The 25,594-nt window shown below is 41.8% G+C and overlaps 1 protein-coding gene and 2 long non-coding RNA genes across 4 annotated transcripts in view; 1 reads left to right on the top strand and 2 right to left on the bottom strand.

Annotated features, from left to right (window-relative positions):
* Window positions 1-25,068, bottom strand: part of PDK3 (pyruvate dehydrogenase kinase 3) — a 76,389-nt gene extending 51,321 nt beyond the window's left edge. For both annotated transcript variants that reach the window (XM_033195593.1, XM_033195602.1), the window contains exon 1: window positions 24,733-25,068. In XM_033195593.1, the coding sequence (XP_033051484.1) occupies window positions 24,733-24,838 (106 nt within the window). In that variant the 5' untranslated portion in view covers window positions 24,839-25,068. The remainder of the gene's footprint in view (window positions 1-24,732) is intronic.
* Window positions 1,268-12,196, bottom strand: LOC117074308. The gene is made up of 3 exons (XR_004433545.1): window positions 11,282-12,196; window positions 10,156-10,160; window positions 1,268-2,025 (listed from the first exon to the last, which is right to left on the bottom strand). It is a non-coding gene; the product is annotated as an uncharacterized LOC117074308 (long non-coding RNA).
* On the top strand, window positions 1,519-16,993 carry LOC117074304. Its single transcript, XR_004433543.1, has 3 exons — window positions 1,519-1,530; window positions 4,634-4,637; window positions 16,882-16,993. It is a non-coding gene; the product is annotated as an uncharacterized LOC117074304 (long non-coding RNA).
* Window positions 25,069-25,594: the final 526 nt, after the last annotated feature.

Here is a 25,594-nt window from a genome sequence, read left to right as displayed (position 1 = left end):
CCATACATTGTACAATATAGAGTATTAGAGAGCCACATCATAGCTGCAGAGAAATACATGAACATCTCTAGTAAGTAAGATAAAGACTATGTAATCAAGTCAGTTCAGGTCTGGTTTTGCTAGAAAATGAGTTCTGGCAGCAAATATATAAAAAGAAATTCAATTTTCAGTTTTTTGGAGTTCAGGATTCAGAGAAAAGCCTATGGTCCTGCGGGCTGGTGATGACAAAGGTCAGGTGCTGAAGTTTGATTGGGGTTTGAACCTTGACTAGAGCATTCACAAGCTTCATGAGCAGGGGTAAGTTTCTTTACACTTCTAAACTTCATTGTAACCACCTATAAAATAAGAACAGTATCTACTTCACAGAGATTTGGTGAGGGTTAAAATGTGCTTAACATTTAAACCAGAGGCAGTGGCTCACGCATGTAATCCTAGCTACTTGGGAGGCTGAGATGGGCAGATCCCTTGAGGCCAGGAGTTTGAGACCAGCCTGGGCAATGTAGCAAGACCCCCATCTCTATAAATAAATATTTAATAAACCACAATATTTAACAGTCACATATTCTTAAAACTTAGAAAAGAGGCTAATTAAATAGAAATCACTAATGATGCTGATGATACTCAAACAGAATAGCCTGAGGCCATGGGATACACAATCGAATTGTCAGTTACTGCTTGGTCAGCCCTGAGAATCCATTCCCTGGGCTCATCTGATGATTCTGCAATAATTAAAATTCAACTACTAGGCATGGTCTAAGAGAATCAAATTTCAGGAAGCATTTTCTTCAAGATTCCTTGGATTATCAGCCTGTTATAAAACTCACGTGGAAAGAAACTTTTATCTGTCTCTGTATCCCTCATAGCACATATTATAGTGCCTCGCCTATGGTAGCTTCTCAATGATTTATTCAAAGAATAGATCATCCTTTCAGAAGTTTATTTTTTTCTTTGTTTGTTGTTGATTTTTTTTTTTTTTTTTTTTTTTTTTTTTGAGACAGAGTCTCGCCGCTCTGTTGCCCAGGCTGAAGTGCAGTGGTGCGATCTTGGCTCACTGCAAACTCAGCCTCCCAGGTTCAAACGATTCTCTCCTGCCTCAGCCTCCCGAGTAGCTGGGATCACAGGCGCCCATCACCACGCCCAGCTAATTTTTGTATTTTTAGTAGAGATGAGGTTTCACCAAGTTGCACAGGCTGGTCTCCAACTCCTGACCTCAAGTGACCTGCCCACCTCAGCCTCCCAAAGTGCTGGGATTATAGGCGTGAGCCACCGCACCTGGTCCAGAAGTTTGTGTTTTTTAAAAAGAGTAGTTGAAAAATCTCAGGTTTTGTCTCTTATATTCTACATGAAGTTTAGGGACAAATATTTGTACTCAGATACCTTAATTATATATCAGCTTAATAGGAGGATAAGTCTTTTTTGTTAATTAGTTAGCCTAAAAATAAGTATGAAATGCCTCATTTTTATAATCTTTCTGGGCTTTCTTCATATACATTGAAAGTATCTTTCCTATGTATTAATGCCAGATACTCAGTTTAAATCAAAAGGTTCTAACAACCATTTTTTTTTTTTAAATAATAAACTTACCAAGAAAAACACTTTGGTTTTAAATGAATGTCCTCGTCAGAGGGTTCTGTTTTGATGAGTCTTCTGGTATATTGTGTATTTTCCAGTTCTGCTTTCCAATTATTTGACTTCATTTTTTCCCTACTTACTTGGCTTCTCCACATTACTTAATTTTGACTTTCTAGTTTTATTCTGCATTTCTCAATATACTTCATCTCATTCAAATTTACCAATTAAGTTTTTCCCTGGTATCAGTTCAAAGATGACAAAGGGAGCAGGTGAGGGGCCTTGGAAAATTCTGACTTAGTGGATACAAACAGGTCATTAGACTCAAATACACTCATGTGCATTTCTTCTGTTTTTCTCCTAAGTTTGACGATCCTTTCATTCTCTTCTGTTTCTGGTTGCTTTGTTTGTTTGTTTGTTTTTGAGACAGAGTCTCACTCTGTTGCCCAGGCTGGACTGCAGTGGCGCAATCTCAGCTCACTGCAACCTCCACCTCCTGGGTTCAAGCGATTCTCCTGCCTCAGCCTCCTGAGTAGCTGGGATTACAGGCATGCAACACCACACCCAGCTAATTTTTATATTTTTAGTAGAGACAGGGTTTCACCATGTTGGCCAGGTTGGTCTCGAACTCCTGACCTCAGGTGATCCACCCGCCTCGGCTTCCCAAAGTTCTAGGATTACAGGCGTGAGCCACTGCGCCTGGCCTCTGTTTGTTTTTTATACTTTGTCCTTTTATTGGGAAGCTGGAGACAATTACTATATTTGCAAAAGGTATGATTTGCTTTGTCTAGAAAGGTCCCATACAGCTTCACATTCACCAAGACCTAGGATGAGTAGACACAGAAATACAAATGACTTTCAATTTAATGCAGGAAGCCTTCCCGATGGTTGGACCAGGAGGTAGCCAAGAGCATTTAGCTAGCCGCCTGAGAGCAGGAGCTCACAGACATATTTCTTTATACCTGGTTTCCATAGTGGCTGATAACCCTGGCTTGGCTTTAATCCTCTTTTCGAGTAATTTACAGGCGGCAGAAAAAATAATTATTTCTTCAGTTAATCAAGTCACCTGATAATAAGAAACTTTTTCTTTTTCTTTTTTTTTTTATTTATTTATTTTTTGAGATGGAGTTTCGCTCTTATTGCCCAGCCTGGAGTGCAATGGCGGGATCTCACCTCACTACCACCTCAGCCTCCTAGGTTCAAGCGATTGACAATAAGCACCTTGTAATTAAAGCAGAGGCTAAGGACATATTTTACACTGTCTTCAATCAACAGAGACCATGCCTCCTAAAATGTAGAGTCTCCTCTGTCTGGATTACTTGAAGGCTTTCTTTGTCCATTGTTCAGCTTTAGCAGCTGGTGGGGGCTGGGGGGTGGTTTGGGAGTGGCAATAATAAGATAAAGAGCAATACATGGAAAAATGACTCGCAAGGCACCAAAAAAAACCCAGCAGAATGATCCAGCTCATTCTGATAATTTTTATTAACATCATCAAATAAAATGCCTTTCATTAATATCACCAACTAAATGTCTGAGTTGGCAATGTATTTTTCCCATTAACCATGTTAAAATTCGTAAAATATAACTGTGAACATATTAAGGTGAGCTCTTTTTAAAAAATTTTTCAACTTTTATTTTAGATACAGGGGGTGCATGCACAGGCTTGTTCCATGGCGATGTTGCACCCATGTAGTGTGCACAGTACCCAACAGGTGGTTTTTCAACCCGCGCCCACTTCCCTCCCCTGTCTAGTAGTTTGCAGTGTCTGTTTTTCCCATGTTTATGTCCATGTGTGGAGGTGAGCTCTTCAACTTCTTTTCTCCAGTTGTAATTATAAGATTTCAATCTGTTGAAAACACTGAATTTAAGAATAAGTCATTAATTTTTGGATTTACTAGGGTTAAACAATGATTAATTGAACAGTTCTTCAGAAGAAACAACCTGACATGTGAACGGAGACCTACCAAATGATCGTGAATGTCCTTCAAAGAATCACTGTTTTAAAAACTTAGTTTCTACTTTTAAACTGTTTGTTTTGCTTCATGAGCAGTTTCTCACTGCCTTAAAAACTTAAGAGTTTTCCTTTGTTCAAGAAAATTCATTCCTGAATCTAAGAAGAGATCAAAATAGGTTAGATTTGGAATCTGCCAAACTTGGGGCTGCCTCCACTCTAGGCCAGATCATGTTTTGGTTATTATTATTAATTACAGTGAGTCAGTTATGCCTGCAATCCCAGCACTTTGGGAGGCTGAGGCAAGAGGACTGCTTGAATATAAGAGTTCAAGACCAGCCCAGGCAACATAAGGAGATCCAGTCTCTACAAAAAATAAAAAATTAGCTGAGCATGGTGGTGCGTGACTATAGTTCCAGCTACTTGGGAGACTGAGGCAGGAGGATCGCTTGAGCTGGGAGGTCGAGGCTGCAGTGAGCTGTGATTGTGCCACTACACTCCAGCCTAGGTGACACAGTGAAACCCCATTTCAAAAAAAACAAAAAAAAGAGTAAGTCAGAACTTCAGAGACAAAGAGCCAAAGACTGGGGACTTCACGCACACTTTATTCCCTATCAAATTCAATGCCTCCAAACATCCAGATGTTACATGACTTCTTTCAGCCCAATGTCCATATTATGACACTCACAGATGCTGTGAGTCAGGATTTTAGACAGAGCGCAGAAGGGATGGCTTATCTGGGTCTCAGCTGGGAAAACTCGAAGGCTGCAGGTTGACTAGATCTTGGGTCTGGAAGCATCCGAGGGCCCCTTCACTCCTAAGTCTGATGCTTGGGCCAGATGACTTCGCAACTAGGATTGCACATCTGAGCAGCTTGGGGTGGCCTCTTCCTGAGCTCTCTCACATCACGGCATCCTCGGGCTAGTTCGATCCTTCCACCACTTCAGTGAAAAGACAGCAGCCGCATGGCCTTTTATGACCCAGGCTCAGAAGTCACACGGCTGGCCTATGTCTAACACAATCAATTAGGCTAAGTAGCCAGGGCCTGCCCAGACTCCAGAAGGAAATTTCGACTCCCACTCCTGACAGAGGGGTGCCAAGGTCACACTATAGAAAAGTATCCTCGTGGCCATCTTTGGAAAATGTGATCTTCTCTAGGATGTTAATGGGGGTTTGTAGATGATTTATTGCTAAATTATATTTTAAAGCACTCTTTTATGGACAGTCAGGTTTTGTCTCTTCTAGGGGTTAATGTCCATTTTTCTGTCTTTGTTAGTCTCTTTCTCGCTGTAGGCTTCCCTCAGACATGTGGTGATCTTTGGTTGTTCAGTCAGGTTTGGGAGGGAAGCAGGCTAAAGACTGGGAGCCCTGTGGGGCTCTTGGTGGAGTGAGCTCCCCAAATTCCTGATTACACGGGGCTTTTCAGCGGGCACTAACACCACACCAGCTTCCCTGATTCTCCTGAAAATAGTTCCATCAATGTCTTTAGAGAAGAACCCCCTTTTGTCCTTTACCTTGCTGATAGAGATAACTGCCTGCTGTTAATGTTCTAAAGGTCAGAACAAAGGGTGGCCCTTCTGTCTGCAGACTTTTAGTTCATTCTCCTGTTTGCACCCAGCCAGCCTTCCTGCCACTCCTCCCTGCTACTGGTCTACTGCGTTGCTGAGGTAGGAGTCTCCTGCCCCCCACCCTGGGCTCTGCAGCACTATGCTCAGCAGCCTCCTCTGCTGCAGTGCCTTCTGAGAGTGTTCTAGACCCGAGAGTTGTCCAATACAGGAACCAGCAGCCATTACGAGAAATTTATTTTTTTTTTAGTTTTACTTTTTGAGACAGTGTCTTGCTCTGTCGCCCAAGCTGGAGTGCAGTGGCATGATCCCAGCTCACTGCAACCTGCGCCTCCCAAGTTCCAGAGATTCTCCTACTTCAGCCTCCTGAATAGCTGGGATTACAGATGTGCACCACCACGCCTGGCTAACTTTTGTATTTTTAGTAGACACAGGTTTTCACCATGTTGGCCAGGCTGGTCTTGAACTCCTGACCTCGGGTGATCCACCAGCCTGAGCCTCTCAAAGTGCTGGGAAATCACAGGTGTGAGCCACAGCGCCTGGCCCCATTAAGGGAAATTTAGATGGTCCATTTTATTTTTATATCAATGATGAATTCCCCAAGGGTAATAACTGTATCATGGTTATTAGGAGAATGCCCTTAAGCTGAGGACATACATACTTAAGTATCTAGGGGTAAAGACGCATGATGTCTGCAATTTATTCTCAAATGCTTCAGCAAAAAAGCATAAAGCATGTGTATGTGAGAGGGAGAGAGAGAGAGAGAGAGAGAGAGAATAGGGAAAAATAAAGCAAATACGGCAAACTAATAAAAATCTTCCTATAACTAGAATCGTTCTATTCTTTAAAAAAAAAAAATACAAAAATCTCATACAAAACATGCTACTATATGCAGAGCTTCCTAATGGGGTCTGATACCCATGGTACCCTTCATGTAATGATTTTTGTTCTTCTGATAGGAAAAGGGGGTACCAAGGTGATTGGGACAGAGTTCTTAATCAAGGTAGTAGTCCCTTGATCCTCTCTCTTTAGAAATCCTGTTTGTCTGCTCTTTTGAAATATATATCTACACAGACTAATGAGAAAACTGCTGCTCTGTATAACAAAGCCAAAGCAAGCTGTGAATGGATTTCTCTGTGGGCCCAGCAGTTGTGCCCTCCGCTTGGGCAATGCCCTCTGCCACTGCCTCGGTCACTGAGTTCTATGAGTTCTACGTCCTATATCATGATTGCTCAAAAGATTGAAGAGTCCATTAGTACAATACCTGGTACATTGTAGGTATTCAAAAAATATTTCCTGGCTGGGTACGGTGGCTCACACCTATAATCCCAGTGGGAAGCCAAGGTGGGAAGATCACTTGAGCTCAGGTGTTCTAGACCAGCCTGGGCAACATGGCGAAACCCCATCTCTACCAAAAATACAAAAAAAAATAGCCAGGTGTGGTGGCATGTGCCTGTATTCCCAGCTACTTAGGAGGCTGAGGCATGAGAATTGCTTGAACCTGGGAGGTGGAGGTTACAGTGAGCCAAGATCATGCCACTGCACTCCAGCCTGGGCGACAGAGTGAGACTTTGTCTCAACAACAACAAAAATTCCTGACTGGGCGTGGTGGCTCACACCTGTAATCCCAAAGGGAGGCCAGGGCAGGAGGATCACTTGAACTCAGGAGTTCGAGACTAGCCTGGTACATATGGTGAAACCCCATTTCTACAAAAAATACACAAATTAGCCAGATGTGGTGGTGTGCACCTGTAGTGCTGTGTACCCAGAGGCTGAGATGCAAGGATCGCTTGAGCCCGGAAGGTCAAAGCTGCAGGGAGCCAAGATTGCACCACTGCACTCCAGCCTACGTGACAGAGTGAGAGCCTGTGTCACATACAAATACACACACAAAAAAACCTCTGATCACAACTGAAAATTAAAACACTCAATAAGTTCAGTTACAAAGTTAACATAGCAAATAAAATTCAGGGGTTCAAGATAACATTTGCAGGTAATGGTAAATCCCTCTTACAGGTCAATTCATTCTATATATTTGGTTAAGGGTATTCAATCCTTAAGATCATAAGAAGAGCCAAAAGGGAGGTAGGAAGACAATAATACAGTGGCGGCAACAGTCCATATGGTGTGTCAGGCCAGAGAGTGGAAAAGAAGAGACATGATGTGTTCAGAACAGATGTCACAAATAAAGCTGTGACCAGCTAGAGCATGTGAGTAACAAGCACTATGCAGCTAAAGCCACCATGCATCCATATCAACCTAATTCCAGAAGGGAGTTTAGAATCTAGTCCTAACGGTAAATTGGTGAGTTACAGGATGCCTTGTTGTCATGGAAGCAGGAATAGCTAATGGTCACACTGTACTCATATTTGAGGTTAACTGAGGCAAATCGTTTAGTTAGCCATCACAGTGATCAAAGGGAATCCAAAGCAAGTCATACTCAAAGCACAAAAGAGCTGAAAGTGCTATGTTTCTTGGAAAATGATCAGTTTTATATAGCTGAGACCTTCAGCCAACAAACTTGAAGATAATTAGCATTCAAGGTTAAGAGCTCCCTACCCAGCTTTTATTCTTAGCAGAAAGCTGACTTCATCCAGGAAATGCTGTCACTAACTTCTCACAGCAAATTCATAACCAACATCTACCAATCACCTATCATGTGCTATGCACTATGCCATACGTTCTTAGTGTCATCAATGCAACCACCCTATGATTAGCCACTAGCATTTCTATTTTGTAGATAAGGACACTGAAGTGTAGTGGGATTAAGTGATTTGCCCAGGCTCACACTGCTGGTAGGCACCAGAAATTAAGACTGGAGTACAAGTCTGCATATACTGCTTCTCATATTCCCAGAGATGATAATGCAGACTAACAAGTAGTGGTTTTCCGAAGTAGAATTATTTCACTGTAAGTAAGTGGAATAGGTATCAATCTGATAGTTCTGAAATAATAAAATTAGATAAGCATTAGATTATACCATTTCCTGATTGTGTAACAGAATAAATTTAGACAAAACCTCAGCATTGCTAATAGAGACTATATTTGCTATAAATAATTGCATTGGGGACAATGGTATACTATGTTAAACTGAAAAGAGCATAGGTTTAAAAGCTCAATCTTGCCTGTAATCCCAGCACTTTGACAGGCCAAGGTGGGCGGATTACTTGAGGTCAGGAGTTCGAGACCAGCCTGGACAACATGGTGAAACCCCATCTCTACTAAAAATACAAAAAATTAGCCAGGCATGGTGACAGGTGCCTGTTATCCCAGATACTTGAGAGGCTAAGGCAGGAGAATCACTCGAACCTGGAGGAGGAGGTTGCAGTGAGCCAAGATCACACCACGTACTCCAGCCTGGGCGACAGAGGAACACTCTGTCTCCAAAAAACAAACCAACCTACCTCACTCTACCTGAATTTTAACCATGGCTTTGCCCCTAACTTTGCTTAGGTAAGAGACTTAAACTATCTAAGCTTTACACTCTTGATCCAAAAAATGGAAACACTTACTTTATGTGGACGCGGTGAGAATACAGCTAACTACTATTGTGTTTAGCAGAGAGTGGCACACAAATGTAAGTTCCCTTGGCCTCATAAAAAGAATAATTTCTGGTTCCCTTTGGAAGAGGTGGCCAAGATGTTATACCAACAACTAGCTGATGATTGGGACAGTCTCTTCCTTACATGGGGCTTCTACTTTCTCATGTGTAAAATTGGGAAAATTACAGATAATCTCCATATTAGTTTGTTCTCATGTGGCTAGAAAGAACTACCTGAGACTGGGTAATTTATGAAGGAAAGAGGTTTAATTGACTCACAGTTCCACATGGCTGGGGAGGCCTGAGGAAACTTACAATCATGGCAGAGGCGAAGGGGAAGCAAGCACGTCTTCACATGGTGGCAGGAGACAGAGAGGGAAGGGTGAAGTGCTACACACTTTTAAACAACCAGATCTCATGAGAACTCACTCGCTATCGTGAGAACAGCAAGGGGATAAATCTGCCCCCATGATCCAATCACCTCCTACCAGGCCCCACCACCAACACTGAAGATCATAATTCAACATGAGATTTGGGTAGGGACACAGAGCCAAACCACATCAATCTCTAAGCTCAAGTTCCCAATGAATTAGTCTAAGAGGATAAGATTTTTGTTTGTCTCTCTATACAGTTATTTATCATACACTAACCTTGCCTACTAATGTAAATTCTAAGACAACTCTGGAGAGCAGTGCTAGGAGTAAACAGCCAAGGAAAAAAGGTGGAAGTCAAGAAAAAGGCGCTGGCCACGGTGGCTCACGCCTGTAATCTCAGCACTTTGGGAGGCTGAGGTGGACAGATCACGAGGTCAGGAGATCAAGACCATGGTGAAACCCTGTCTCTACTAAAAATACAAAAAATTAGCCAGGTGAGGTGGCAGGCACCTGTAGTCCCAGCTACTGGGGAGGCTGAGACAGGAGAATGGCATGAACCCGGGAGGCAGAGCTTACAGTGAGCCAAGATCATGCCACTGCACTCCAGCCTGGCCAACACAGACTCCGTCAAAAAAAAAAAAAAAAAAGAAAAAGGGTATGCACATTTACATTTTGTTCTTCTCTTTGTGATCTCCATCCAGAAAGCCTCCAACAACATTTCAGATAAAGGACATTGGGTTACACCTTACCTGTTCCCAGAAACACCCTTATTTCAAAAACATTTAAGGGAGAGGTAGGGACAGCAGAAAAGATACCACAAAATCATATGATTCATCCTTCTGGCTAGCATATATAAATTTATGTATTTGTCCCAGCTTCTCATTTATCTATGAGCTCCTCAAAGGCAATGACTATGCCTTGGCAATTTCCCAATGCTTCTTAGTTTCCATTTCATTCCAAATCCAGAACTTTCAACTAATGCTGATGGACTCCAGAATGACTTCAGTGTTAACCTTTGGCATCTCACTTACAGACTCTATCCCCTAAAGTGGTTCATAGCTCTTGGGCAAAAATTTCACCAGATCTAACACTGTGGTTTTAACTCTGTAAGAATATTATTACACAATCGCCTGGGTAACCCAAAAGCACCAGCACCTAGACTCCTATCCGCAGCGATTGATTTAATTGGTTTATGTAGGGAGCAGGTGTCACTCATTTTAGGCGCTCCCCAGATGATTCTCATGAGCAGCCAGGCCTAAGAACCATGGACTAGCATCCAATCATAGAAAATTCAGTGAGGGTAAACAAATCGAAGAACTCCTCAAGCCCAGACAATGGCTATTAAGCATCCCCAATTTTTTATTTACCCATGTACTGTTGTCTTTATTTTCACCTTTGAGTTTTATTTCAGCCTCTTAGGAAACTGACCACAAACATCTTTGTACTCTGTAAGAGACTTTTCAGTGTCAGCTCTCTTTTTTCCCTTTCACTTTAGATGATCTTAAATGGGGAAGATAAAAACTAAACAAACTCGAGAAAGAAACGGCTGTGCTTCAGGATGTGGTAATACTTGGAGGCGGTGACAATGAACTCGATGGTCCTTTCCTCCAGTTGTTTTGCTCACACACTGCGCCCATTCCCTCACCTACTTTCTCTGCTATAAAGAGGTGGTAAGACGATCAGGCAGGCAGACACGTGGCTCTACTATCTATTATATGTGTGAGTCATTTTCTTACCTGCTCAGAACTTTAGTTTCCTAATTGGTACAATGGGCGTGGCTGTTGGGAGAATGATTGATATCCTATTTTAGTTGGTAAGTACTCAGTAAGTGCTAGTTGAATCTACTGAATCTTTTTCAGGTGCCATATAAAGGCTTTTTTTTTTTTTTTTTTTTTTTTTGAGACGGAGCCTCACTCCATCACCCAGGCTGTACTGCAGTGGCGGATCTTGGTTCACTGCAACCTCTGCCTCCAGGGTTCAAGCAATTCTCCTGCCTCAGCCTCCTAAGTAGCTAGAATTATAGGCAAGTGCCACCATGCCTGGCTAATTTTTTTTGTATTTTATCAGAGATGGGGTTTCACTATGTTTGCCGGGCTGGTCTCAAACTCCTGATCTCATGTGATCTGCCTGCCTCGGCCTCCCAAAGCGTTGGGATTATTATAGGCGTGAGTCACTGCACCTGCCAAGAGTCCATTTTAATTTCCTTCTCCAATAGCTTCCCTGAAGTCAAGCTCAGGTCAAAGAAAGAAACAGGATATAGGAGTAGTAGGCCAGAGATAACAGGGTAGAGAATATGTAAGGAGCTCTAACAAAAGAAGCAGTACCCTGGCCATGAAGGGCAATTTCTAGAGAACAGGAGACTCCCTGAGACAAGCAGCTTCCTCCCAGAAGAGTCTATTACAAATAAAGTGCTCACACAAGCGCATTACATGACCAATGCAGGAATAGTAATATAGCAATAACCACTTTGCTTTCTATTTAACTGCAGAATCAGGAGGAGAAATTAACCAAAGTTATACAAAATCCACAGGCAGGTATTAAGATATCTGCTAGCAAGCTTAAGGACATTATACCCTACTAGAACAGATCCAAGAAAAGGTTCAGATAGAAGCCTGAGTGTTCTCTGGTCTATGAAAATGTAGCAATTGTGGGAAAATACATGTAAGTTACAAATTTCAAAAGGCCCTACTGTTTTCTGGCCGGCAACACACGGCGAAATATTTAACTTCATGGTGTGGGAAAATGTTAGAGAGATGATCATTTCTTCCCAACAGTGAGACTATTATATACTGACCTCCATGCCCTGGTAAGAGAGAAAGCAACACTGGTACAACTCAAATGGTTAAGTAGAATCATAGATTAAGTCCAAGAATGAAAATAAAATCACAACTGTTTAGGTGACCCTTAGGGAAATAACATACCACTGAGTTAGAACCCTAAGTATTCAATTAGCGGGAATATAAATGCTGACCTGTGCAAATGTAATAGTTTACTATAATTTTGTGCCATTCATTATGACAAAAGGTATAATCTCAGAGTTAAGATGAGACAATGACCAAGAATGGGGTTCTCCTTGAGGGATATGAAGGACATCCACCATGGGTCACAATCAAACCCAGCTCCCATGAAGGCAAGTATAGTGGTAAACTAGCCTCCCTGCTATAAAAGCAAAATAGGCTAACTGAAGATACTTCAATGCTAGTTTTTCCTTTGTTTGTTTGTTTGTTTGTTTGAGACAGAGTCTCATTCTATTACCCAGGCTGGAGTACAGTGGCAAGATCTCGGCTCACTGCAACCTCCACCTCCCAGGTTCAAACAATTCTCCTGACTCAGCCTCCCGAGTAGCTGTGATTACAGATGTGAGCCATCACTCCCAGCTGATTCTTTGTTTTGTATTGTATTTTTTTAGTAGAGATGGGGTTTCACCATGTTGGCCAGGCTGGTCTCGAACTCCTGACCTCAAGTGATTCGCCCACCTTGGCCTCCCAAAGTGCTGGGATTACAGGCGTGAGCCACCAAGTCCGGCCTCAATGCCAGTTTCAATGCCAAGTACATGACAAAGATGGAAACCCTAGAACACCACGTAACCCACCCACAGTTCCCTTAGCACACTTTTGATGATATGCTATTCAAGGTGCACAATGACTAATTTATCAAGAAGAATTAGTACACAAGAAAAGCAAAAATTATTTAAAGTGTAAAGTAATAATAAGGAACTGCCCTCACCAATTTCAACATAAATTACAAAGTTAAAATGTGATATTTAGTTAAAATCAGAAAAGTTGCCGTGTTGACTAGAACCCACAAATACAAGCTACTCTGAGAGCTTAGCATATGATCAAAGAGAAACAGCCAAGTTTCAAGAGAAAAACTTGAGGTCTTAATAATTGTTGGGCAACTTAACAGTAGAACAGGGTAAAAACGAGTTAGCTACAAAGGCTCATCAGAAAATGGCAATGGATTCCGAGAGATTTAATAACTACTTACAAACTCTGCTATAGGTGACAAATCTGACCATGATAAAAGCACTGTAAATGATATAGGTGATACTGACCATATGAAAACACAGACTGTGCACTAGATAAAAAGGAAACCAACATACAGTGTTAACATATGTAAATATATGGGCAAAGGCGGGAAGGGCTATCACAAAAAACAGATGAATTACCTATATTACAGTAATATAGCAATTCTTTCCAAATGTCTTCAATTTTGATTGAACTTTGATAATTACTTTGCCAAAGGAATGATACTTACACAGCACAATAGCTTACTATGCCAAATATACACAGGAATTTATGCAAATGATAAAATGTCCAGATTCTGGTTACAAAATGGCCAATAGCACTTTCCACAGAACAAAAAGCAGACAAAAAAAAAAAACCCAAGCAAAGGGGAAAAGCACTTTTCATTCCTGTGTTACCTATGATGCAATTAAAATCATAAAACCTCATTTTGGCAGGGTTATGGAGAAACTGATACAGTTAAACTTTGCTGATAGCCCTGGATAAATTAAAGCTATAAAATGTCAAAGGCTTTCATACGGTAATTCCACTCTGAGACAGATATCCTATAGGTAAACCACCCGATTACCTGGAAAAGTCTTCACTACCCCAAAAGTCACACTCCAGATAGCCAAAGTTTATTGTTAATAGCATATAGGAGAAACAGAGCTTTACCACTTAAAGGGAAATTAAGACCATCGCTGCTCAGTTCTTTAAAGAGGGAACTGATTTGTCTTAGAACAGGGATCAACAAACTTTCTGTACAGGACCAGATAGTAAACATTTTTGGCTTTGTGGGCCATATAGTCTCTGTCAATACTCAATTCTGCTGTTGTGGATGGACAAAAGTCACTAACAATATGTGATGAATGAGCATGGCTGTGTTCCAGTAAAACTTTATTTACAAAAACAGGAGTTGTCAAAACCCACAGTGTGCAACACAAAGAATGAGCCCTAATGTAAACTATGGACTTTAGGTGATAATGATGGGTCAATGTTGGTTCATCAATTATAACAAATGTCCCACACTGGTGCAGGATACTGATGGTGGCAGAGACTGTGTTTGGGGGTGGGAAGGGGTTCTGTGGGCACTCTGTACTTCTGCTCAATTTTGCTGTAAACCTAAAACTGCCTTTCAGTATTTGTGGGGGATTGGTTTCAGGATACTCTTGGATATCAAAATCCATGGATACTCAAGTCCCTTACATAAAATGGCCTAGAGTATTTGCATATGACCTATGCACATCCTTCCATATACTTTAAATTATCTCTAGACTAGTTACAAGGCCTACACATCATTTCATTTACATGGATTCAACATAGTATTCAGTAAGAGGCAAATTCAAATTTTGCTTTTTGGAACTTTGTGGAATTTTTTTCTGAATATTTTCTATCTGAGGTTGATTGAATCCATGGATATGGAACCCACAGATACGGAGGACGAACTGTATTCTTTTAAAAAACAGTCTATTAATTAGAAAAAAAAAACAGGTGGCCAGCCCTCAGGCTATAGGCTGACATTCTTAGACCAGGGTATTCCTAAAATAAAAGGATTTGCCCAACTCTAAAATCAGATCACCATGGAAGTAAAATAATGGAATGCCTATATATAAAAGGAAAAGAAAAAGCAGTGATATTTTCAGATTCCATCCAGTAACAAAACCAAGGTTTCCCAAATCTTGCCAACAGTCTGATCAATTTTCCAAAAGCTTAATGGGAGGAAACCACCCAACTATCAATAGGTCAGTAACTGCAGCTGTCTCCACTTTCAAAAGCACACAAAACATAAGTGCTACAAAGACAGTGAGGCCAGAGCTATGACTTTGGTGCCTGAGAGCTGCCCCAGAGCCAGATAAACCACGTCATGTTAAAATGCAGCCTTATCAGATCTTAAAGGCCCAAAAAGCCCTCCCTTCCTCCTTCTTTCCTTCCTTTCCTCCTGCCTTTCCTCCCTTCTTTCCTTCCGTTTCTACTTCCCTCCCTCCTTCTTTTTTTGAGACATGGTCTTGCTCTATCATCCAGGCTGGAGTGCAGTGACATGATCACAGCTCACTGCAGCCTCAACCTCCCAGGCTCAAGCAATCCTCCCACCTCAGCTTCCCATGTAGCCAGGACCACAAGGGTGCACCACTATGCCTGGCTAATTTTTCTATTTTTTGTAGAGACAAGGGTCTCACTGTATTGCCCAGGCTGGTCTCATACTCCTGGACTCAAGTGATCCTCTTGCCTCAGCGTCCCAAAATGCTGGGATTACAGGCATTGGCTGCAGTGCCTGGACCAATTCTTTATTTAAATTTAAAAGCTGGTCAAGATGCAATAAGCCAAGTTAGATATCTTTACCCTCAACTAAATTTTTCTCTTCCCTTTACTTCGGAATAGTTGGTTCCTTTCTCCAAACAGGTGGTCTAATTCTGGTGACACCTTGTAGTAGAAAAACTACTGCTTACAGGAAAAAAAAAAAAAAAATCTGTCATTTATATATGTAAAGGTACAAAATAAACACACTCAGAAGCAGAACAAGATTGTTTTTCCCTTTTCCTAACATAATTTTTTTAAAAAACTTTTCATTTTCTCCAAGAACGCAATCACTGTTGTCCCCAGTAGTGATCAGACTTCGAGGAACAAAATGACTTAAAAAAACAAGACTTTGCGAAGGGAGTCATTTGAAACCAAAGTATCTCCGAAGTATCTTAAAATACTTTCTAAAGGAAAAGAAGATGGCTGGGCCCTTAAACTTTAAGAATAGTAAGAATGGGGAAACTGGCCGCTACCTTCTAAGAGCTAAAGGCTCTGAGGTTCACAGAGCCAGTGTGATTATGACAGAAATCAAATATGAAGTTTTGTAAAAAGATGGCAGGGCTGTCAGACAATCTGCTTTCTGATGGTTTTATTTGAGAGATGCTATATTTACATGTGGGGACACTATGGAATTTTAAACTTGGCTGGGCACAGTGGCTCACGTCTGTAATCCCAACACTTTGGAAGGCAGAGGCAGGTGGATCACCTGAAGTCAGGAGTTCGAGACCAGCCTGGCCAAGACAGTGAAACCCCGTCTCTACTAAAAATACAAAAATTAGCCGGGTGTGGTGGCGCATGCCTGTAGTCCCAGGTACTCAGGAGGCTGAGGCACCAGAACTGCTTGAACCCAGGAGGCGGAGGTTGCAGTGAGCCGAGATGGCACCACTGCGCTCCAGCCTTGGCGACAGAGTGAGACTCCGTCTCAAAATAAATAAATAAGATAAATAAATAACCTTACATAACTGACTAAATGAAAGTGACATAATGTTTAATAACCTCAATATGGAGTCAGGCATGCCATCAGTAGTTGCCATTCATGTAGCACCCACTCTGCAGAGCAAGCTGAGCTGAGGAAGCTGTGAGAGGTTACAAAGAAGAGGTAAGCGCCTGTCCTTTGGAAAGAGACAATGAGGATAAAATCCAAGAAAAGGAGGCAGGAGCAAAATCTCTTTAATGCAAGTGTGGCTGTGCAAAAGTAACTGGAAAATCAAACAAATGGGAGGTCAGTCTGCAGGGAGGGGACAAAAGTGGTTAATACGGGAACCAGAAGCTGACAGGGCGAGACTGGAAGATGAAAAGCAAGTCCAAAAGAAAATGTGAATCATTTCCTACCAACTCATTCAACATTCAGAAGGTTCTATCTTTATGCCATAATAGTCCAACTTCTCCTTTTCTTATATAATTAAGAGAATTTTAATTTATCACAACTGCTTAAGGGAAAGAGAACTCAAATTTGGGCAAATATAACAAGGAGCCACCATAATATTAACTGCCAGTCAAAAACAATAAATTGATCCAAAATTCCAGAGAGGTTTACAGAAAAAAAATATGGAACAAGACATGTGAAAGTTGTATTAAGGAAATAAATTCAGGCCAGGGACAGTGACTCATGCCTGTAATTCCAGCACTTTGGGAGGCAGAGGCGGGTGGATCACCTGAGCTCAGGAGTTCGAGACCAGCCTGGGCAACATGGAAAAATACGATCTCTACTAAAAATACAAAAATTAGCCAGGTGTGGTGGCAGATGCCTGTAATTCCAGCTACTCGGGAGGCTGAGGCAGGAGAATCACCTGAACCTGAGAGGCAGAGGTTGCAGTGAGCCAAGACCATGCCACTACACTCCGACCTGGGCGACACAGTGAGACCCTGTCTCAAGTAAGTAAATAAATAAATAAATAATAAATTCAATAAATGTTTATTCTGAACATTAAAATGTGATGTTTTCACTGCTCCCAATAAGGAATTAACATATATTTATCTGAAGCCACACTGTCCAATAGAAATATGTGAGCCAGGCCGGGCGCGGTGGCTCACGCCTATAATCCTAGCACTTTGGGAGGCTGAGGCGGGCGGATCACCTGAGGTCGAGAGTTCAAGACCAGCCTGACCAACATGGAGAAACCCCATCTCTACTAAAAATACAAAATTAGCTGGGCATGGAGGCGCATGCCTGTAATCCCAGCTACTTAGAAGGCTGAGGCAGGAGAATTGCTTGAACCTGGGAGGCGGAGGTTGTGGTGAGCCAAGATCGCGCCATTGCACTCCAGCCTGGGCAACAAGAGCAAAACTCCATCTCAAATAAACAAAAAAAGAAGCAATGTAACAAACCTGCACCTTATGCACATGTACCCTAGAACTTAAAGTATAATTAAAAAAAAAAAAGAAACATGTGAGCCATATATATAATTTTAAATGTCCTAGTAGCCACATTAACATAAAAAAGAAATAAAGTTTTTGATAATATTCAGTTTAACCCAACACATCTAAAATATTACCATTTCAACATGCAATCAATATAAGATGTACTGATATTTTACTATTTTTACATTAAGTCTTTGAAATCCAATGTGTATTTTATACTGAAAGCACATCTCAATTCAGAGGCTAAATTTCTATCAGAAATAATTGACCTATAAAGAGATTTCATAAAATTACAGGTGATAAAGTGGTTTCACATATCCAGATATTCCACACAGATGTAAAAATTAACTGAATCAAGTATCCGTTTTAAATTTAAATTGAGTCAATTCAGTTTTTCGACCACATTTCAAGTGCTCGAAGGTCTCATAGCTGACAGGTGGTGACCCATATGGGACAAAGGTCTACAGAAATAAAGTAATAACTATAAAGATAACCACTAGAATCAAAATTCAAGCCTAGCTATTTATTAAAATAAATATGGTAAAACAAAGCAAATATATAACAGGAAAATTGAGGTATTAAAAACAGAAAGCAATAGAACATTACAAATGCTGATCATTACAGATGACAGATCTATCATATCAGTAAGTATAAACAGGTTAAACTTACCGCATGAAAAAGATTCATTCACAAAGCAAAACCCAACTTTACACTACATTTAGAGACATATTTAGAGCAAAGTAATTCGGAAAAACGGAAAATAAAAGGATGGCAATGCCATCCCAGGAAATGTAAACAAGAAAATAGGGAACTAGATCTCAATGTCAAATAAGGATGAATCCAGGCCAAAAAGCCTTCAACTAGTAAAAGGGCAGCACTCTAATGCTAATGGGCATATCTCACAACGAGGACATGAGTTAATAAGCATCAAACATAACACTGATAGTCATAAAGCAAAAACTGTAGGAGCTATATGGAGAAAGAGAATCATTATTAGGAGGCTTTAACTTCTTTTGTGTTTGATCCATGACAAATCAGGTGGATAAAAAAAGTAAAGTTACACAAAACCTAAATTACGTAATATTACAGAGCTGATATATCACACTCTGCAACCTGAGACGACAGCATAACCTTCTTTTTGCTGCCCAAGGAACACTCACAGAAAACAACCATATAATGAGCTTCAAAGTTAACATCAATAAATTGGAGAATAATTCAGACAACATTCTGTAATCACAATGCAACAAAAATAGACATAAATAAAATTAAAATACAGAATGCATCCTCACTGGAAATTTTTAAACTCCCTCAAACAACTCTTCATTCATAGGAAAATAAAAACCTGAAGATGCAGAAGAGCTAAGAGAAAAAGGACCAAATACACACACATCAGCTGCTAAAGCAGTGCTCAGAGGAATAACTAACCTTAAACACTGAAATAAACAAAACAAAGAAGAAAGCATTTAATTTATTTTATTATACTTTAAGTTCTGGGGTACATGTGCAGAACATACAGGTTTGTTACATAGGTATACACATGCCATGGTGGTTTGCTGCACCCATCAACTTGTCATCTACATGAGGTATTTCTCCTAATGCTATCCCTCCTCTACCCCCCAACCTCCTGACAGGCCCTAGTGTGTGATGTTCTCCTCCCTGTGTCAGTGTGTTCTCATTGTTCAACTCCCACTTGTGAGTGAGAACAGAAAGCACCTAATTTTTAAAAGAGCAAAATAAACCTGAGATCAGAGGGAATTATTAAAGTTAAATCAGACAATAAACTAGATAACAAAAGTCATAAAACTAATAAATCCAACCAAATAAATAATCAACTAACTTAAGAAGAAGAGGGGACAAATGTCACAGGGAAAATTAAGACTGTTCAATGACAACTATCTCAGCTATCCAAACTGACTGAAAAACCTCAATGAGTAGGATAATTTTCTTTATTTTCTTTCTTTTTGTTTGTTTGTTTGTTTGTTTTTTTGAGATGCAGTTTCACTCTTGTCACCCAGGCTGGAGTGCAAGGGCATGATCTTGGCTCACTACAACCTCCGCCTCGGATTCAAGCAATTCTCCTGCCTCAGCCTCCCCAGTAGCTGGGATTACAGGTGTCCACCACTACGCCCAGCTAATTTTTGTATTTTTAGTAGAGATGGGGTTTCACCACATTGGCCAGGCTAGTCTCAAACTCCCGACCTCATGTGATCCACCTGCCTTGGCCTCCCAAAGTGCTGGGATTACAGGCGTGAGCCTCTGAGCCTGACCAAGTAGGATAATTTTCAAGAAAAATATATCAAAATGGACTCTAGAAGAGACAGAAAATCTACAGAGATCAATAACACAGAATAGAGAAAGCTGTCAGAGAGCAAAATTCCCCAAAACATACAGGCTTAAACACTTTCATATGAAGTTCTACCAAATCTTTAAAAAACAGATAATTCAAAAGATAAATTAGTCTTAGCATAGAAAAAGAAAAAAATTTATCTTCTTGAAAACAAAAATTTATCTTTTTGAAACAAACATGACATTGATAAGAAAATCTAACACACCACACATACAACATCTACAGATAAACAGCACATGGATATCAATAAAACAAACCAGGAGTTCATCATTCTATTCTCTCTACTTCTGTAAATGTTTAAGGTCTAGAGATCTATTGCACAACATGAAGAATATATAATAGATAATAAAATTGTACTATATATGGGATTCACGCTAAATGAGTAGATTTTAGTGGACCTTGCCACAAAAATAAAAAAGGGGAACTAAGTGAGATGACAGATATGTTCATTTGTTTCACTGTAGTAACCTTTTAACTATATGTATCCCATAACATCATGTTGTATACCTTAATTATACACAATAAAATTTATGTACGTATTTACCTATACATGTGCATCCCCCAGGCTGGAGTGCAGTGGCACAAACACAGTTCACTGCAGCTTCAATCTGGGCTCAAGCCATCCTCCTGTCTCAGCCTCCTGAGTAGCTAAGACCCCAGGTGTGTGACACCATCACTCCTGGCTAATTTTTTTTTTTGAGAGACAGGATCTCGCTATGTTGCCCAGGGCTGACCTCAAACTCCCGATCTCAAGCCATCGTCTGTCTTGGCCTCTCAAAGCACTGGAATTACAGGCACCCGCCTAAGTTTTTTTTTTTTTTTTAATTCCATAATAAAAAACTAAAATAAAGACATCTTTAATCAAGGAGAAAAAAATTCTATCTAGATATACCATTTTTTTTACCAATCGAAAGTTTGACAATAATGTGGTGAAGGCATAGGAAGATAGGTACTCTCAGAAACTTCTGCGAGGGGGAAAACAGACAACCTTTATGGAAAGCAATTGACAATGTTCGTCAAAATGACAAATGCACATACCTGCTGATGTAGCAATCTCACGTTTAGGAATCTGTCCTATATATACACCCGGACATGCATGAAATGACAATGCATATAATAATTCACTGGAGGGCAGGTTGCCATAGCAAAGACTAGAAACAATCTATTAATTGTAGCCATCAATAGGGAAAGTTGGCTAATAAATTCTAGTACATTCATATAACCAAATTCTCAGAAGACATAAAAAGGAAAAACAAAGTTCTGCAGGTACAGATATACAAAGGTCTGTTTCTAAGGTATTAAGCTCAAAAAACAAGGTACAGACAAAGGTATAAACTGCCATTTATGCAAAAAAGGGGAGGCCAGTGGGCACAAGTGGGAAGTAGGCTTTTCTGTGTCCTTTTGCACCTTCTGAATTTGGAACCATGTGACTGTAATCTTAGGCCCAAAATAAAAATCTCATTTTTAAAAATGCCACCATTTGGAATGCACTATTGCCATTATAAATTAAAAATCCATTTAGAACACTTGTTATTCTTGCTATATTTGCTAACTGTGTGGCAGGCTATATTTCAAGTCAAGATGGAGTTCAAGAAACTTTCATTATTTTAAAAAGCATAGAGAAAAATACTACACATAGATGAAAGGGGGCCAGTAGATCAGACAGATCATCTGATTAATGATGCTTAACCCTGGATATGCTTTAGAATGACAGGGGATCTCCTAAAAATACCAATGTTCTGCTCTCCACCCCTAGCACCCCCAGACCATTTACAACAAAAATTCAGAGTATGAGGCCCTGGCCTGAAAACCACTCAAGTAAACGCTTCCGAACAGTGATTCAACAGAAGTCCAGGGGACATTTTGCTCCCCCAGGGGACATTTGGCAATGACTGGAGACATGTTTGGTTGTCACGACTTGGAGTGGGAGGTGCTCATGGCATCTAGTGGGTAGAGGCCTGGGATGTAGCTCAACTTCCCACAGTGCACAAGACAGCTCCTACCAAAATTACCTGGCCTGAAATGGCAAGAGTGCTGAGGCTCAGGAACCCCTGCTTTAAAATAAAATCACTGCTTCTGAAGTAACAACCAGTTTTAGCCTCCACTTTTGAACACGGGAAATAATCTCACTTACTGATGTGTGGTACATTCACATAAGAAAGCCTGTTTACCAAGGTTGTAACAAATTGTGTATATCCTGTGTATCTCCTTTCTCTGGTCCCTGTCTAGTTACTCTAGTCAAAATGTATGTCCCATTTGTAAAGTACCCATGGAGAAAGGCATAAAGTTCATAAACTAGTAGCCTGTGAACCAACTTGATCCATCTGTCTATTTTGTTTATACCAAAGTTTTCTTGAAATATACTGAATTGGTGCCAATCAGCTGCCCCTTTGGAGCTAGCCATATACCAGGGATTTGTCACAGTCCTCCACTTGTTGGCTTCATTCACTTATCCACTGCCCGCTACCTGGTGCTTTAAGTGTCTGAGTTGGCCCCTCTCCTGCAGTTGTCTCTAATCATACAGGGGCATGGAGCCTCTTCACTCCTCCTCTCTCCTCACCTTAAAAATATCCCACACCCATTCTGAATTCTCCAACTCCCACATCACTTGCCAAAATAGAACTGCTATGAAGAGACAGAACTAAGAGAAAAGTAGAAGTAGAGATGGACTTTTTGCAACAACTCCCTTCTTTTAGTTGTCCTGTCATTAAAGATAGGCTGATTAGCACCTGATCCATCTCTGGGTGTTACAAACTAGTCTTGTCACTTCTAGCAAATTCCACTACAACTATATCCAGCACTTGAAGGAAACCCTTAAGTTATTATGCTTCTCTCGTGACCTTAGTGAATCCCTCCACCCCTCCCAAAGTAGATCAGAAGACTTTTATAGGAAATATCTATCAAAAGATTTGGTAGTTTTCTTTTAGAAAGTTCATGCCTTCTCCTTTGAAATCACAATCGTAGAGTGGTGAGCTGTGCTTTTAAAGATCGCCTGATACAATCTACTCATTTTATTAATGAAGAAAATGAACCCCAGTGAGGTTTGGTCACTTAGTCAAGGGCACATTCTGAGCTAGTGGCAGAACCAGAATTAGAACATTTGTTTCCAGATACTGGCCCCACAGGTTTTTCATGATAACAATTCCTCCACTTGGTTTTCCTACTCACATAACATCCTTGCCAAAATACCTATTAACACGGGTAGACACTAGCTGCTATGGAAATCAACTAACCAAAATTTTGGCTGGCTATTGGAGCTATCACTTAAACTTTGAGGGCGGAAAGAACTGGGCGTTTCTGGATTCCTTTTGTTCCTTTTATTGTGAATTATCCTGTCTCAGTTTCCACTAATGAAAGGCTGATACCTTCAGAATCTTCCCTAAACCTAAAAGATGGGAAATGTGCCTACATTTACAGCAACAGCAACACTTTCTAAACTCTAAAGTCAGAAACTGCCTCAAACCTCTACAGTTCTCAAGACGGTAAGTAAAACTACCAACAGCTTTTGGGAGTGACGTTTTAAGACACAAAGATCAATGTCTCATTGAACTTTGACTTTCATCATCATTCTCTGGTAAATTGGTTTCTAAAATTTTAATTTGGTCTCAACTTTAACCTATTCCTCTCTTCCTATCCTAGCTTTAAAAAAAAAAAAAGTATGGACATCACTTTTTGCATATCAGGTCTTCCTCAAATGTTCTACCTACTTGGCACTTTAGTTTTTATGCCCAACTGACACTATCACTGACACCCTTGACATTTACACAAAATTCATTAAATTAACAGACACCCCACGATTTCCCCTCGAGAGCTTAGAACATCTTTGCTGCTGGATTTATTTTCCTTCAGGAATGCTGAGTTCCATTCTGATACCTCAATGCATGCGTTTTACTTTTAGGTGTTTCACAACCAGCTCCTTCGTTTTCTGGGGAAACATGATCCAGTTAACAGAAGGTGGTGGAATCTATTCCCATCTCAGCTAGGCCTGAGGCAGGCTGGGAACCCGGATCTTCTTTGGTCCCACCTCAATCCGTGAAAGCCGCCCACCAGCCACCGGACGGGGAAATGTGGGAGGGACACCAATGGAGAAGAGAAACGAAAGGTGCTGGCACTAAAGCCAGAGTTGTATTAGACCCTGCTCTGATGCTACGAACCCAGGCGTCCGCTCTTCCAAGCATCTAAGGCGTCTGCAGTGCAGGCCTCTAACTGCTTTAACATAACCTGATGAAGACAACAGTTCGAGTCCTGCCACTCCAGCCACATAGCAACACCTTAGAGCAGAAAAGGGACAAAATGCCGTTGCATAATTTATTCAACCTCAAGGTATTTCTAAACAGTTCTTACCCAACCAAAAAAAAAAAAAATCTAAAAATAAAAACATTAAAAAGCCACCCACGTCTCGTTCTGAAGTTTTAAGGGCTGTGAGGTTTGTGTCAAGTAGATGTGAAGCTAACGATGGCAGGTTTGGGGAGTCTCGCCTGCGATGAGGGTCCTGCAATGAGACGCCGTTTCTGTGTCTCCGGGTAAGTCCCAGGCTGGGTGCGAGGGGGCCAGGCCCTGCCCCTCCACGCCCCGAAATCCGAGCCCCAGGAGAGCCCCCCGGATATCACCTAGCCTCGCCTGCGGTTCCCACGGACTCTACCCCGAAGCTGCGGAGATTTGGGGTAGCAGCCTGAATGGCGGCGGCCCCGGGCTCATGGGGACCCTTGGCCCTGTACTCACCGAAGTCCAGGAACTGTTTGATGGAGAGCGGCGACGGCGAGAAGCGCGAGTAGCGCTCGATCTGCTTGGGCACCGGCTGCTTCAGCAGCCACCGGAACAGCCGCATCCTCGCCGGGGCGGCGCACAGACCCGCCTAGACGCCCGGGTGGCCGCAAGGGCTGGCGCAGCCAAACCGCACGGATAGGGCACGTTTGCTAAGCGCGCACCCCGACCTCGATCTCGGCCTCGGTGCCGCCGGTGCAGCCGCCGCAGCAGCAGCAACAGCTCCCGGACCGCGGCCGGCCGCCCGCGGCTTCCCTAGGCTCCGCCTCGCTGGGCGGAGTCGGTTGCTGCACGTACGCGGCGCGCGAGGGGCGGCGAAGAGCGCTAGGGGCACGCGGCCGCGCGCGCCCTCCACTGATTGGCCGCCGCCGCCGCCTCTGTGACGTTTTTATTTTGTTCGGGCGCGGCGCTAGAGCCCCAGCTCCCTGGCTCGTGGGACTCAGCCCAGCCCAGCCCAGCAAGTGCAGCCGCTCTCGGCTCCGCCCCTGGCTGGGTTCTCCACTGCCAAAAGGTAGCCGAGGTGCCCGCGGACTGGGAAGAGGCCGGGAGGCCGGAATCCGATCCTCCGAGCTGCTCAAGACCCTTCTCAACCGCAGGCGCCTTTTCAGGGAGGAGGACTTGCAGTTCACTGCATCTTGACACTTAGATTTTACAGCCTAACTAGACTGACTCTGTTTCATGGCCCAGCCCCACCCCCACCTCCCTGCCTCACTCCCGAGAGAACACCTTTGGAACACCTTTGGACTGGATTGTTAGGTCGCTGATTCTCTTTTTCGTGGCTCCTTGCCCCTCCTTCCCTCACAAGATTAAGTCACTAATT

Source organism: Trachypithecus francoisi, unplaced genomic scaffold (genome assembly GCF_009764315.1).
Source record: "Trachypithecus francoisi isolate TF-2019V2 unplaced genomic scaffold, Tfra_2.0 Contig01603, whole genome shotgun sequence".
Taxonomy (NCBI): Eukaryota; Metazoa; Chordata; class Mammalia; order Primates; family Cercopithecidae; genus Trachypithecus; species Trachypithecus francoisi.
This window is presented reverse-complemented; position numbering and strand designations above follow the sequence as displayed.